This window comes from Candida pseudojiufengensis (genome assembly GCF_024610245.1).
Source record: "Candida pseudojiufengensis strain CBS 10847 chromosome Unknown scaffold11, whole genome shotgun sequence".
Classification (NCBI taxonomy): Eukaryota; Fungi; Ascomycota; class Pichiomycetes; order Serinales; family Debaryomycetaceae; genus Lodderomyces; species Lodderomyces pseudojiufengensis.
Window position 1 is genome coordinate 394,581 of NW_026261539.1, and position 15,634 is coordinate 410,214.

Consider the following 15,634-nt stretch of genomic DNA (forward strand, 5'->3'; position numbering starts at 1 on the left):
CATTAAAATCGTATATTCTATGGATTTAATTAAAGCTATTTATTTTGACCAAACCAAAAATAATCATCTTTATCTTTCTTTTTAGTTTTAAAGTTGGATGAAGAACTATAACCGTCAGACATACTATCATCACTCCCACTTTCATCATCATCATCATCATCACCATCAGTATCGAAATTATAAAATATAGGTCTAGGCTTTTGATGTTGTTGCTGTTGTTGTGATTGATGAGACGTTGCCGATGATCCATTTTGTCCATTTGATAAAGTTGAATAGAATTGTATTGAATTTTTTCTTGATCTATTATGTTTTGCTCTTGGTGGTGATACAGATTCTGGAGAATTCGAACCGGAAATTTCACGTCCTGGACTATAATTATGATTAGCTTTGTGATTATTATGATGATGATTATTGGATTTGAAAGCTAACAGAATATTTTCTTTTGAACTACGATGATTACTATTATTATCACTTATATCTTCACCTGGTTCATGATCACTTTCAGATTCATCACTACTTTCACTAACATCATTACTATGATTTGAATTTGATATTAATTTTCCAAAAGTTGGTAATTGATTCTGAGATCGTTTTTGTTGAAAAGTTGATGAAAATAAAGGATTATTTGGTCTCTTTTTATTTAATGATCTTGCTCTATTTAAAGTATCCATTGGTGATGCTCTTGTCGTGGGGATTGCAGAAGCAGCAGCGGCGGCTGAAACTGATGCTGATGCAGAAGCTGATGCTGCAGCTGCTATGGACATAGATAGAGAACTTGGTTCATTCTCCTTTATAATATCCATTTCATCCACTACACCATCACCAATTGAATCGATTGACATGTCTGATTCGTTTGATCTTACTCTATTAATTACTTGTGGGAAATAAGAATCTTTTGTATGATGAGCAACATAAACTGATGAATTTGGATTTGAACTTGATCTATGTCTATTTTGTAATTGTGATACATATTTTGGTAAGTCTGTTGTGGAATTTTCTGCAGATGAATTTGCCGATCTATTGAATTGAGCTAAATTAACTTGTGAATTAACTCTAGAATTTATTTTATGTATAGGGATTTCAGAAGTATTTGAATATTTTAATTTTATTGGTTGTACTGACTCGTTACTTAATATTTTTGATAAATCGATAACTGAGTTGGATCTGGTGGGTGCTGAATTTGGTGAAACATCAGGACTAATTTGTTTTGAAGGTGGATGTGTTATATCAAAATTTCTTCTAAATGATTCATCATTCATTACTTTTTCCTTGAATTCAGCTTTAATATTAAAATGTCTTTTATTCGGTACCCAATCTTTTGCAGCTGGACATAAATAATTATTTCGTATTGGTGGTTTTCCATCAGCACTTTTAGACGCTGAAGTTGATTCAATTTTGAATGAAGCTCTAGGTTTATATTCGTCTTTTATATGTTCTTCTTTTGGTTTATTTAGTAATTCATTTTTTTTGATAAAATTAGTTTTATAATATACAATATCACTTTCTAAGTTTAAAACAGTATCAACGCCCTCTTCTTTTGTAATATTTAAAGCATCTTGTTCCATTTTCCAATAAAAATTTTTCGGATCATATTCATCTTCTATATCTTCTATTTCATCTTTTTCTATCCTTTTGGCAAAATTTATAGTAGCGCTTGGAATTTCTTCAAATATAGGATGATTAATAAAATATGACATAAAATTATTTATCATATATCCATGAGATACTATTATTATGATATCTTGGTTTTTGATATATGAAGGCTTATCATAAGTTGCTAATAATTTTTGAAAATATTCTTTACTTCTTGCTTGATAATCTGTATAACTTAAATCAGGACCATTATATTGACCTAATGAAATAGTTGGTCTAAAATTTGAACATGCATTTTTATTCTTTAACGTTTTAAGGTTAGGAGTATACATGTTATATGCATCGTTTGAATCAATAAATGGTGGTTTATTCTCCATTTTGTCATGAACCCATTCACTTAGTGCAAAATCTCCTAATAGCTGAAACCTTACTTTATAATTGGGGAATAATTCACTAAATTTTGATTTTAGTTCAGTTATTAAAATATCAGCTGTTTGACAACATCTCAAATAAGGACTAAAATGAATGAATACATTTTTCCTTAATGAATTTTCTTTATCTTGAAAAGTATTAGTTGTTGAACAAATATCATCTACTACTGTTTTAATTTGATCTATTCCTGATTCTGCTAATGAAGGATCATATGGTTGATAATCTGGTATTATGGGTTTAGCTTCTGGATTTTGTTTTAATGCATGATCTATTCGTTCGGCATGACGTAGGAAATATAGTTCTGTCATGATTTAACGAATATAAAGAAATTAGTTTATATTATATTTTGCTTGTAATGCTGAAGTATATATGTCATTATCCTTATGGGACGTGTTTTGAGATGCAAAATTGGAATTTTTAAATATGAAATTTGCAAAGTACCGAATCTTATGTGATTTTCGAGAATGATTCAACTTGTTCCTTGGATGCTTGGTTATGTATTAAATGGTTTGGGTTATTACTCCGAAATCTTTAGTTGTAGGTTTTATAATGATCTTAACGGTTGAAATGTCAAGAAAAGAAATAATATGTTACTTTTTAGAATATCTTTTCGTAAATGAAATATGCTTGTTTTCTTTTTAAACTTTTAATAAAATGATAAGGTACACTTTGACAAATGGTGAATGGTGTAGTTGATCCAACTTTGATGAAATAACTTCTTGATCCTTTTGATGTTATGAAAAAAAAAAAAAGCGTTAACGATTTGAATATGAAAATATGATGTAACCAACAATCTAAATTTACTAGCTTAAAATTTAGTGTAAATAGTGTACAAAATTGGACATTCTATTATATTAAAATATCGACAAACGGTAAAAGAGGGTAGATAACGAGAAAACCGGGTTACGATGGCGAAATGCTATTGAGTATTCTTTCATATAGCTCTAGGCCGTTGTCTTGAACTCAAGTAATTAAATTCTCAAGTTAACATGTAATAATTCAACACATCATTAAATTTTAAGTCGATCGAGTAATGTGTTTGACTTTACCTATTTTTACGTAAATGAAAGCAAAACAACAACCGTTTGCAAGATTTACGAAAATGACAAGTCTTGAAAACGTCTTCGAGCCTTCGAAACATGGCTTCCATGTATTGCAACGGTATTAAAATTTGATTTATCACCTTATGAAAGCATAGAAATTTAAACGGTTTTGAGATTTCCTCTATAACAATTCTTAACCGAAGAAGAAGAAGAAGTTATCATAAATCAAAATGATGTCATTATGCATTAAATCCTGTTGAAAAAAATATTTTATTTTTTTAGTCTATCAAGTCAAACTCCTCGAGGCAAATTACTTCAATGTCGATTTGATTATAAAAACCAATACAGTTCTTCAAGCATGATTTATCTTTTTCAACAAAAAGTGAAGACTTCTTTCGAGGTATCGTAGAATAAGTTGAATAAGTTGTCACCAGAGAGGATGGTGTTCTGCGTAATTGAAAGATTTCGATAACTAAGTGTCTGTATTAATGTTCATAAACTTATCTTACAGCTTAATACAACTATATTCAACTATGATCAAACGTCAATTCGATATTCAGACTTGTTTATTGATATTGATTGCATAAGAATGAAAATTTATCGTCCTATTACCGTTGAATAACTCGACCCGACTATCTCCTGTATTCCACATATTTAAGCATCGGTCAAAATCGGAAAGAAAGATTTGTTCAGCCAAAAATTTAAGATTCGAACTCGCGATATCCAATTTCTAAATTTCAAGTAGGCCAAAGTTTAAGCGAGAATTCAACAGAAAAAATAAAATTTTCTCTGATTTTTATCCAAGTTGATTAATCATACATTCAAATTCAATTCTTCCAATTGTTCATCTAATTTTGCAACTCTTTCCTTTTTTCTTTTAGAACTTCTTTGTTTATCATTAATACTATTTAATGTATGATGATATTGATTCAGACTTTCATCATCATCATCAAAATATTCATAATCTTGAGTAAGTGAACTTCCATAAGAATATTCATTTTCAGGCAGTTTCAAAACATCTCTTACTGATTCATTATTCACTAATTGCAGATGTAACCCAAATGAAAATAACCATTTTAAATGTCTTAATCTTATGTATAAATACCATGAATTTACTTTGATTATTCTATATTTTGATAATTTAATGTAAGATGAATCCATTATTTGTTGAGATAACTCTACTCCTTCTTTTGTTCCTTTGTAAACTTGTTCCCTTTCAGTATTGTTTGTATATATCCTTATGGTGTTTAGAATGTTTCTAAACACTGAACTTATTTCTTTTTTGTCTTTCTTGGAAACTTTCTTAGATGATAAATTAAGTAGTCTAGTAAGGATGGAACATAACGTTTCTTGCTCATAATATGGCGCATTCAAATTATACTCTTCATCTTCTTCTTCATTTCCATTACTTTCAACCTTTTCAACTCCATAATCATATAGTTCATAGATCAATGCTATTACTTTACCCGCCGCTTTGGCAATGTCTCTATTCTCGTCATTGTCTAATAATGGTACTAACCTTATCATTAGGTCCTCCATTATTTCATTTAAATATGAACCTTTTTTCATCAATGTCAATAGACACCCAACACCATTTAATGCAGATGTGGCAACCGAAGCTTCAGCTAAAACTTTTGAGGTTGCCTCATTAACTAGTCTCTTATCCAAGTTTTTATCCGTTATAAATGTAGCATGCTCTCGATCTCCCAGTTCAATTTGTTTTTGTAAAGTCGTTGCACTCGCACTATACCCTTCTGCAATTTCCATCAATAATGAAACTTTATCATCGATTCCAAAACTTGAGGAATCATTGTACAATATTAATGTCAATGTCGTATACCCAATTATAATATTTGATTTATTTTCTGATGTTACGATACTATTCACAGGTCCTTGAATTAATTGTTGAATATGACTTAAAAAATCATTTGATATTAATACTCCAAATTCTTCAATATCAGAACAAATTAATGCAATCACAGATTTAAATAAATATAAAAATTCCAATTCACTTCGATAATTACTATTTGTAAATTGATTTATTAATATTGAAACAGTTTCTTCATCAACATAATTCAATTTATTTCCAATATTTTCTTCATTATATATTACAAGTGGTTTTGAAATTATAATTTTATATAATTGAGTCAATAATAATTCCCTAGATTGAGAACTTATATCACTTCTTGAAAATGTTAAACTTGTAATAATATCTTTTATATTTGAATTTTCTTGAATTCTTTTATTATTTAATTGATGAGCTTCAAATTGTCTTCTATCTTTTGAACTTATTCTATCTTCTTTACCTACTTCTCCCATATCTTGAGTATTTAAAGCAGTTAGCTTCTCCCTTAATATTTCTTCAATTTTTAATAATTCATTTTCATCATAATCACTTTCATAATCTGAATCATCTGATCTCATTGGAGTTCTTGATCTTGATTGATTTCTTGATGATGAATTGGATAATAATCCACCATCTCTATCTAATTTCTTTCCTTTAAATAGCGACCTCTGTGACATAGCCAATAGTTTTGCCTTCTTTTCCTTGTTTCTGCTGTGAAGGAATAGCAAAATTATCATTTTATATCATACATCTTTTGACATTTTGTGTCATCAAAATATTTAGAATATCAGTCATCTACAAATCTAAGTTAAGCACTATAGAGTACGAAAGAAATTAAAATTGTTTTACCATGTCAATCCCTCGAGTCGTATAGTGAATTTTGTGCTTGCGACCTAATTCATACCATCCTCTTACATATATGAGAGGCATTACGCTTAGAAATATATGGAAACACAGTAATATATCATCATACTACTTAAGATCTCTTGGTAGCCATTATCACCTAAATCTGACTATTATGAAAAGTCCTATAATACAACAACAAACTCTTATATTTCAGATTGAGTCTTTGTTGAATGCTTTTTCTAGTTCGTAAATCGTTTATTAAACAAGTGTTTATATCGTCTTTCTTTAAAAAAATATCTCTGTAGGTAACACATAAACTTTATCACCATTTTCTCTAATAGTTGACTTATTTTTATCCAATTGCAAGCTTTTTCTCATATCAAATGCATCAATATCATTATCTAGTTTATTTCTATCATCAGGCATTGTTTTTCCATAATATCCTATAACTCTTCGATAAATACTATAACCTAATTTTTCATATAATTTTCTTCCTAATTCATTGGTGACTTTAACAAATAAATCTATAAATAACGTTTGTTGAACTTCTGATATTTTTTCTAATTGTAAACATAATTTTGATGCTAAATTTATTCTTCTATAATTTTGATTTATTGTAACAGCTGTTATATGAGTATGTAATTCATTTTTGGACAAACTACCTTCCGTTTTAGCCATCATATACCCACTTATTACTTCTTCTTCGTTATTTGTCGATTCTGTTGATTTGTAAAAAAGATTAGGCCATGTATTCAAATATTGTGAGTAGAATGATATATTAAAATTTTCAGTCAATGGATCTAGGTTGACTTGGTTGATGTTGAATAAATCTTCCAATTGGAAAGGCTTTATCGACGTCATAATTATTTAAAATAATTATCTAAAAAGCGGGAGGTGTAATAAATATAGCTAACTTCACAGTGGTCTGATTTGAAAGTGATAGAGTTGTGTTATGTGTTACACTAATACTCAAAAGAAGATTGTATGATCGTTTACTCAAAACCGTGGAAAATGGTACAAAATCGAAATCTGAAGAGGAATTAAAAAAAAGAAAATTTCAAACGAAATAAAAAATGATATCATTAGAATTAGCCATCAAATAATTAAAAGTAAAACTTACATTCAACACTCATATCAAATATGTACGGAGGAGGTCAACCATCAGAAGAGCAAAAGAAATTACAAGAACAATACGCTTATGACACTTTAAAATTTGCAGGATTAATTGCTGGTGCATTATGGGTTAGTCCTTTAATTTTTCACTACATTCAAAAACAATTTAAATAAAAGTGGTTTTTAATAGAATTTTCAAAATATTTTTTTACTGTAAATAATTCATTATAATATACATATCAGTGTAACTAGTCACTATCATCATTCAAATCAATCAATAATTGTTCCCTTAATTGACCAATTTTAGAAGCTAAATTTAAAAATTCCATTCTTTCACTAATTTTTAAAGCTGCAGCAAGTGCTTTATCAGTTTTAATTAATTTAACAATACTAAATGCCTTGTTTAAATTTGAATTTTTACAACTTTCTCCAAATAATTTAAGTAATGATTTATCAAAAATCATACTATAATTTTGAAGTTTTGATAAAATTTCTTCAGATTCTTGATCTTGTGGTTCTTCTTCTTCAAAATTTTGTAATGTATCATTCAACATTTTACCCATAGTTAATGATCTTACAAATAATTCTTCTTCATTTTGTTCTATTTCTTGATCTTCTTTTGCATCTTTACCATTTAATTTTGTAGGAATTTCAATTTCAATTTCAATAGGTAATGGTAATGGGAAACCAGGGAATTTATTACTGTTTTTCAATATTAAACAATTAAGATTGTCATTCATTAATCCTAATGGCCAACATGACCAGTTTTTCTTATTTTCATTTGTTCCATATTCTGTAATTTTTTCAACACAATTTAAAATAGGTATCCATTTAGCATTTCCAGTTTCTCTCCAAGATTGTAAAATTAGTAAAGTATCGTCATGTCCAGATACTATACAAGGATCACCAAATTCATTGAAAAATATACCTTTGATTAAATTTAATGTTGATCCATTTGTTGATTCTTTCAACGGTACTATCGAATTATGTTGTATATATTTGTAATCTTGCATTATGTCAATTATTGAGTACGAATAAACATTATTCGTTAGTTGATTTATAGTGAATATTATATTATTTGAAGACGCTGCTAAGGTAACAATTGGACTAGTTTTAATGACATTTAGACATAATCCAAATTGATTGAAAAATCTCAAATACCCAAAGTTTGTTCCAACAACAATGGTATTATTATTAGATTTTGAATTACTTATGACAATACTCGTTATATATTCATCTTTCAATAAAGGTATTTTCTTTTCCCATGAATCCAATCCACTATCATTTAAATTATTATGAGATTTATAAAAAATTAAACCTTTTGAACTTTCAGATAATATTATAGATCTATGATTCAATGAAGCCAAATCAAAATTTTGATAATCTGTAAAATGATATTCATTATTTATTGATCTATCAAAAAATGAAACAGTGATGGAATTACTTGTTGATTTTTCTTTATTTATTACAATCCATGCATATCCAATATTATTCATTGTCAAATATCTTCTATCTGTTGTTTCACCTAAATTAACAAATGGTGTAGAACCTGGCGAATACGGTATTATTTTGGTTGAAGTCGGTGTGGTGACGAAAGATGGTTGGGGAGTATTTGATTTATGTCTTTTATGATGACCATTCGAATATCCATTGGAATGTCCATTAAGATTACCATTCGAGTATTTATTAGGTGGTTCATTAATATCATCATCATCATCTAAAATCGAGTTGTATCCATCGTCATCCTCATCGATAAATACACGTTTGTTACCCAATGGCTCCTCATTTAAATTTTCACGACCAACCGCTTCCTCTTTATCGCTTACCTCTTCATCATCTTCACTTGCAAATTCATCGATGAATAAACTAGCCGCTGACAAGGCTCCATCACTTTTGACCACATCTCTAAATCTTAAAACATCAGCATGCGTGGTTCCTATAAGAAAACTTGATTTATTTTCCCATTCTATATTTAATGGAAATGCTCCATCTTTTAATTCAAAGTTATCCTGATGAATTAAAGCCTTACTTTCAAAATTAAAAATTTCATATTTTTCCATAGTCAATATAGCTAATCTACCATCTTTTAGATCAAAATCTATAATTTTTGAGTCAGCCTTGAATGATTTGACTAGGGCCCAATTCTTTTCTCTCTCATAAACTTCAACTTCATTATTTATTGATGGTAAAAGTATATATTTTCCATCTTTACTCCATTGAGTTTTTGAAGTATATAACTCATCTTTATCCTCTTCGTAATCAAATTTAGTCGTTGAAGTATTGATCTTAGGTTCCAAGACATTATTAAATGTATGTATAAGGTTTAATTGTTCACCAAACACCGAGTATACTTGTACTGATCCATCTGATAAACTTATACTTGATAATTCACCCGCTTGATCATATGCAATATTTAATAATTGATCTGGTATATCAATAATACTTGTAGTTCTATCCTCATTCTTAACATCTATCACAAAAAGCTTATTATCATCTCCACCACATAATATTCTATTACCCAGATTAATGAATTTTAAATCTCTTAAAGATAATTCTGTTCTATAAATTACCCCATTTGACTTTTCTTCAACTAAATCTATAAGTTCTAATTTACCATCCAAAGTAGTTACTGCTAGGTTAGATTTATTTACAGCTATTGCTGTTATATTTTCCAATGTATCTATTGAAACTGCCTGGGAATTTAAATCATTTAAATTCACCAATTTTGTTACTCCTTCACTATTCACTATAATTAATCTATCTAATTGATCATGGTAATATAGGTATGAATTACCATCTGAAAATAGTGAAATGACTTTAGATGACATGATGGAGACAGTGGTCGGGTTGTTCAAGTATCTCTATAATTTGTAAATGATGTAAAATCAAAAAGTAAATAATAAAGAGTGTATCGCGTTGTGAAAAGTTCCTGTATATAAATTTCTTGAATCAGATTTTCAAATTATAGACGCGTTTAGATCTTAAATTTGCAGCCAAAAGGTAATATTATCAAGCTATACAAAGATGAATCAAGGCGAACCAAAAGCCATGAATACCCTCAAACCAGTTGTATTGCACAAGAGTGTTTAATGAGCATGCATGAGAACTTGTTGCAGGTAATTCCTTTATAACTCAACTACTTAAGACTACGGTGTCGCCTACTGCTTTGAATCACATCTGCATCTTTAGATTTAATTGAACCAGCGTAGCATATCTAAATTATGCTCGACAATTGAATTTCAGATCTGTTACTACACAATTCAATTTTCATAATTGTCATGAGAAATTTATCACGAATTTTGAACTCCAATATTGCTAACTAAGATTAAGTCTCACCATACATACGCGCTACTAAAGAAATTCAAGAAATTAGTCTTTATATTCTTTATAATATGTTTAATAAATCAATAGTTTATCCACAATATACCTCCATAGATGCAATTATGTCATCAGTGACCATAGATGATGAAAATTATTGGCACCCTACATATTATTCCTACAATGCTATAAGTAAAAACTCAAAAGACATTTCAAATAATAGTGAAAATTATAACATAATGGATAAACTAATGATTCCTAGGTCAATCAAATTAAAAGAATTGAAATTAATTCCTGCGCCATTACCTGCTTTGCATCATCATAATTATGATACTTTTGTCATCAATAATTCAAAATGTATTTGGTTGAAAGAACTAGAGACTCAATATCAATACTTAGAGTCATTGGCTGCGAAAGTTGTTGAAAATATATGTATAGTTATAAAACATGCTTGGAAATATAATAAAGAATTACACGCTGAATATGCACAACAATTCTTGATTTTATTCAAATCAATATTTGATGAAATTAAACCAATAGATTGTTCATTACAAATTCAAAGAGTATTAATCAAAATATATGACGATGTATATTTCAACAGATATGTTCAAAATATAATCAATAACTTATTTTTAGGTTTGGATAATTCAAATCTAAGGTTATTAATCTTAGGTTTATTGATTGAAGAATATCATTATCTTTTACCTGAATTTGAATTTGTTTTAGGTATATGTAGTTTGGGTTTGGAAATTATGAGAATAAAATTATTTGAAACTAGCCCATTGAAAAATATTAGTGGAATATATAGTGATATTTATTCAAATTATAATTTGAATTTTAATTTGAAAGATAAGATTAAAAATAAAGATTGGAAACCATCTAGAAGAATTGTTAAGTTTACCAAGGTATCAAGTATAAAGTGAATTTAGAAATTAAAATGTATACTGCCAACAATCATTGAATTGATGCCTTTTACTTGAATGCCATATAAGAACTCCATCTTAAGATAAAGTACCTCATTAAATTTAACTCAACAACAACGCCATTGTGAATTATGTTTTTGAAATTTTCAATGTCAAAAAATCCCTCAAGTGTTAATAATACTAGGCTATTGCTGAAAATTACTTTAAATAGATCTTCCATTAAAATAAAAAATTTTCGTGATTTTCTCTTGTTACTAAGTAATAATTTTCGAGCTAAATTTAAATTACTCTGAAATGCAGTAATCATTTAGAAGCAGAGGTCATTTCATACAGATGAAAAAAAATGGAAAAGAATGATTTAGACAAGGGCGGTGGAACTGATTGAAAATTTTTCTCTTTTTCTGCTTAAGCCTCTTAAAAGTTTTGGCTGCAAAATTCATAGAGAGCGAATAAAAATAATTTCTCGTAAATCTATGCTTCTATGCAGACTTACAACTTAAGAATATGGGGCACATTTTTCATCGAATTGACCTCAAATATTCCTTGTATGTTGATGTGATAATGTCTTAGAAATCAGTGCTAATATTTGCCATTACATTGCAATTCAAAACACGAAAATGAGTTAGTTCAAAAGCATTTTACTTTTGAGGGAATAGTTTGAATTCACAAAAATAACGTAGGGCTGTGACGAATCAAGTAAAATTTTGAGAGATTTTATTTTTCTAAGTTATACAATAGATGAAAAAATTTGCGTTTTTAACTAATATACAATTCGTAATCTGATTTACGTCAATGATTGTTTAAATTTGAAACTTCCTTTCTTCCTTCGAGATTTTTTTTCAAAACCTGACCTATATCTAATGTTATCTCTAATGTTATTGAATTAATTATGCTAGAATTACTAGTAATGTTAGTGATAAAAGTTTGTCAAAGCTTTGGCTCATACTTGATTGAACTTAAGAAATTAATTTCATTTCAGTAATTGTTGTTTATACTTCATGAGAAGTGTACCTTATTACAAGACTTAAAATTCATTATAACTGCAAAATAAATCCCTCATAGATAATGTTTCTTTACAATGTTGTTGATTCATACATAAAGTTTTAGTGAGATCTGCATTTACTATTGTAAAACAATTTTAACATTTGATACATTTGAGAAATTTAAAAATTATATCGACAAAAATTAGGGGAAAATTTCAAAAGCACGAAAAATACATTTTAATCAACAGTATCCATATTAGGTATATCAATCCAAATTATTTTTTATCATCATTTAGATCAATGATAATGGCTTTGTTTGAAGTTCGAGATGATTAAAATAATCAGGATTATATAAGATGTTTCAGATCTGACTTTTTTTAACCATTTTTTCTTTGGAGGCTTTTTTTTTTTATACTAAACTTACAACCAAATCAAATCTAAATTATAAGTCAGCACCAGTCAAACCTCAGTAGTATATGTCAATAAAAGATTTTAAAGATGATACATTGGACATTTCATCAATAAACGATAGAAACGATCAATGCAGTATCAATACATATGATGAAATTAATTTAGAAGAAGCTGAATTACAAAATGAAGAAAATGAAATTATTGATGAAACAAATCAATCTATTCATAATAAAAAACCTACAAAGAAAAAACCATGGAAAGAAATTTTTTTATTAAGTTTTAGTTCATTAGGTGCAATTTATGGTGATTTAGGTACTTCACCTTTATATGTTTTAAACACTATTAAATATCCAACTTCACCACCAAATAAAGATGATATTTATGGAGCAGTTTCATTAATTTTTTATTTATTTACAATAATTGTAATTTTCAAATACGTTTGTATAGTGTTGGTCATTGGTCCAAATGGAGAAAGTGGAGGAGCAGTTGCAATTTATGCTAAAATTGCAAGATTTTTACAAATTGGTCCAAAGGGAGTTACAATTCCTGGTGGATCAAATGATATACTGGATTTACAATTATTATCAAGAACTGATACTACTACTTCATCAATTTTTTCTGTTAGTTCAAGAATTGAAAAAATTAAACAAAATCCTGGATTAATTAAATTTGTTCAATATTTCATTTTAAGTCTTTGTTTTTTAGGTTGTTCTTTGGTTATATCAGATGGATTATTAACTCCAACTACTTCAGTATTGAGTGCAATTGGTGGTATTCAAATTGCTGTTCCTTCATTCAATCAAGTCTTGGCTGTTTCAGAAGTAATATTGATTTTTTTATTTATTATTCAACAATTTGGATCAAATAAAATTGGATTCATATTTGCACCTATCATTTTTCTATGGATGATTGGTTTAATGATTTGTGGGATTTATAATATTGTAAAATATCATCCATCAATATTTGCTGCTTTATCTCCATTTTATGCCATTAAATTCTTGAAAAATGGTGGGATCGATTTATTTAGTGGTGCTATGCTTAGTATAACTGGTACAGAAGCTATGTTTTCAGATATTTCACATTTTGGAAGATTACCTGTTCAATTAACCTTGGGTTCATTTGTTTATCCTGCATTAATGTTTTGTTATTTAGGACAAGGTGCTTATATTGTTGAACATCCAGAAGCTTGGGTTAATTCTTTTTTTTTAAGTTTACCTGGTGGAACTGGTTCAGGAATATATTGGGTCATGTTTGTGTTAGCAACATTATCAACAGTTATTGCAAGTCAAGCTTTAATTTTATCAGTTTTCAGTATTGTTTCACAATTGATTAATTTAGATTGTTTTCCAAGATTAAAAATTGTACATACATCATCACATTATGCTGAAAAAGTTTATATTCCAGTTGTAAATTGGTTATTAATGATTGGTGTAATTTGTACTACCGCTGGTTTCAAAAACAGTAATAATGTTACTGCAGCTTATGGTTTAGGTATTTCTTTAGATTTTTTGGTTACATCACTGTTGATTATTATTTGCATGTTTTATGTATACAAAGCAAATATAATATGGCCAATCTTATTTTTTGCAATTTTTGTACCATTGGAGGTATGTTTAGTTGTTGCTAATTTGAAGAAAGTTGAAAGTGGTGCATGGTTTAGTTTAATGGTTGCTGCTTTATTTATGACATTTTTGTGTGTTTGGAGATGGGCAAGATCTAAGAAGGTAAACCATGAATATAGTCAAAGAATTAAAATTGGTGAAATATATCCGTATTTCAATGCAAAATCAAACGTTATAACGGTTAATTTAAATTCAAATAATAATGGTGCTGTTAATGAAAACTATACGACAAGGTATAACGAAGACGATGTTGACTCAAGATTCGGTATTCAAAGGTTGCAAAAATATGATGGTATTGGATTTATGTATCTTGAATCAATTTTAGCAATAAGTCCAAATACATTACCACAATTATATGGCAAAATAGTTAAAGATTTTGTCTCAGTACCTGATAATTTTGTATTTGTTGGTATAAGAGTATTATCAATCCCAACCGTCAATGAAGAAGATAGAATTTTGATTGCTCCAATGAAATTAAAAAATCATTTTAAATGTATTTTAAGATTTGGATTTATGGAAAATATACAAATTGAATCTGCTTTAACTAAAAGAATTATTAATAATATTCCAAATTTTGATGTCTCAAAATTACAAAATAAAAACTACCCTATTTTACATTATTTTGAAAATGATTTGATTAAATGTCATCAGCTTAAAGCAAACAACAAAAATAAGTTTTTAAATTTTTGCAAAAGGTTGAAATATGGTGTTAGATTTATTACAATAAATTATCTTTTTAGTCCTTTGAATTCATTAACTCAAGATCACGGTGATTTTGTGAAATGTGATGATGAATCAGAAGAGTTGAAAAATAAAGTGTTTATAGGAGGAGTCACTAGGATATAGCTATAGGTTTATTTATTTATTTCATCGTCATAATTTATAAATTTTTCGCAGCCATTTTTTGTTAATTCTATTCTTTCGAAGTTCAAGCAATTTAATTTACTACGAGGAAAACTCATTAGTCTTTACGGGATTGCAAATGATTAATGCAATTAATATGAATGGTTTTCTGGAAAAGTCACTGTGAATCGATAAATCTTTTATCCAACTTTTTACTGGGGTAGTATATCGAAAACCCAGTTTTACACCACTGTTTTGCTTTAGCTCCCATTTGGTAGTGTTTCAAATGTACTAGTATTACCTAATATCTGAAACACAATAGAAATTTTTTATAATAATGTGGGGTTTCAAGTTCCTCGGTAATGACATAACATTACACAAAACCTCTTAACAGTATAATTATCACATACAAATTTTAAAGTTAAGATTTACCCAAAAAAACAACAACAATTAATGAAAGCTTGTTTTGGGTGAATCAGGTGTCTAGAGTTTGAATAATGGTGGACTATGTAAACATGTTGATGTCGTCGAAAATGATACTAAAATTTCTTCTTTCTCTCGTGCTACGTAATTTAATATACCGACGGTAATATACTTATACATTTTTTTTCCCTTTATAAGAAATTCAAATCTTATGGTGTTAGCAAAATCAAATAATTCT

General features: G+C 28.3%; 6 protein-coding genes across 6 annotated transcripts; 2 read left to right on the plus strand and 4 right to left on the minus strand. All coding sequences in view use genetic code 12, as the record gives it.

Moving 5' to 3' along the window:
- Window positions 1-35: 35 nt before the first annotated feature.
- Window positions 36-2,333, minus strand: KGF55_004923 (uncharacterized protein; the record flags this gene model as incomplete). Its single annotated transcript, XM_051759879.1, has 1 exon — window positions 36-2,333. One exon carries the CDS (start codon window positions 2,331-2,333, stop codon window positions 36-38), a length of 2,298 nt encoding a protein of 765 aa, XP_051612517.1.
- A 1,548-nt stretch (window positions 2,334-3,881) lies between these two features.
- KGF55_004924 (uncharacterized protein) lies at window positions 3,882-5,591 on the minus strand (the record flags this gene model as incomplete). Its single annotated transcript, XM_051759880.1, has 1 exon — window positions 3,882-5,591. The coding sequence occupies one exon, from the start codon at window positions 5,589-5,591 to the stop codon at window positions 3,882-3,884; it is 1,710 nt and encodes a 569-aa protein (XP_051612518.1).
- A 454-nt stretch (window positions 5,592-6,045) lies between these two features.
- KGF55_004925 (peptide alpha-N-acetyltransferase complex B subunit) lies at window positions 6,046-6,621 on the minus strand (the record flags this gene model as incomplete). The annotated part of the gene is made up of 1 exon (XM_051759881.1): window positions 6,046-6,621. The coding sequence occupies one exon, from the start codon at window positions 6,619-6,621 to the stop codon at window positions 6,046-6,048; it is 576 nt and encodes a 191-aa protein (XP_051612519.1).
- A 500-nt stretch (window positions 6,622-7,121) lies between these two features.
- On the minus strand, window positions 7,122-9,701 carry KGF55_004926 (chromatin-binding protein; the record flags this gene model as incomplete). The annotated part of the gene is made up of 1 exon (XM_051759882.1): window positions 7,122-9,701. One exon carries the CDS (start codon window positions 9,699-9,701, stop codon window positions 7,122-7,124), a length of 2,580 nt encoding a protein of 859 aa, XP_051612520.1.
- Window positions 9,702-10,265: 564 nt separating this feature from the next.
- KGF55_004927 (uncharacterized protein) lies at window positions 10,266-11,114 on the plus strand (the record flags this gene model as incomplete). Its single annotated transcript, XM_051759884.1, has 1 exon — window positions 10,266-11,114. One exon carries the CDS (start codon window positions 10,266-10,268, stop codon window positions 11,112-11,114), a length of 849 nt encoding a protein of 282 aa, XP_051612521.1.
- Window positions 11,115-12,573: 1,459 nt separating this feature from the next.
- On the plus strand, window positions 12,574-14,976 carry HAK1 (Hak1p; the record flags this gene model as incomplete). Its single annotated transcript, XM_051759885.1, has 1 exon — window positions 12,574-14,976. The coding sequence occupies one exon, from the start codon at window positions 12,574-12,576 to the stop codon at window positions 14,974-14,976; it is 2,403 nt and encodes an 800-aa protein (XP_051612522.1).
- Between the last annotated feature and the right edge of the window lie 658 nt (window positions 14,977-15,634).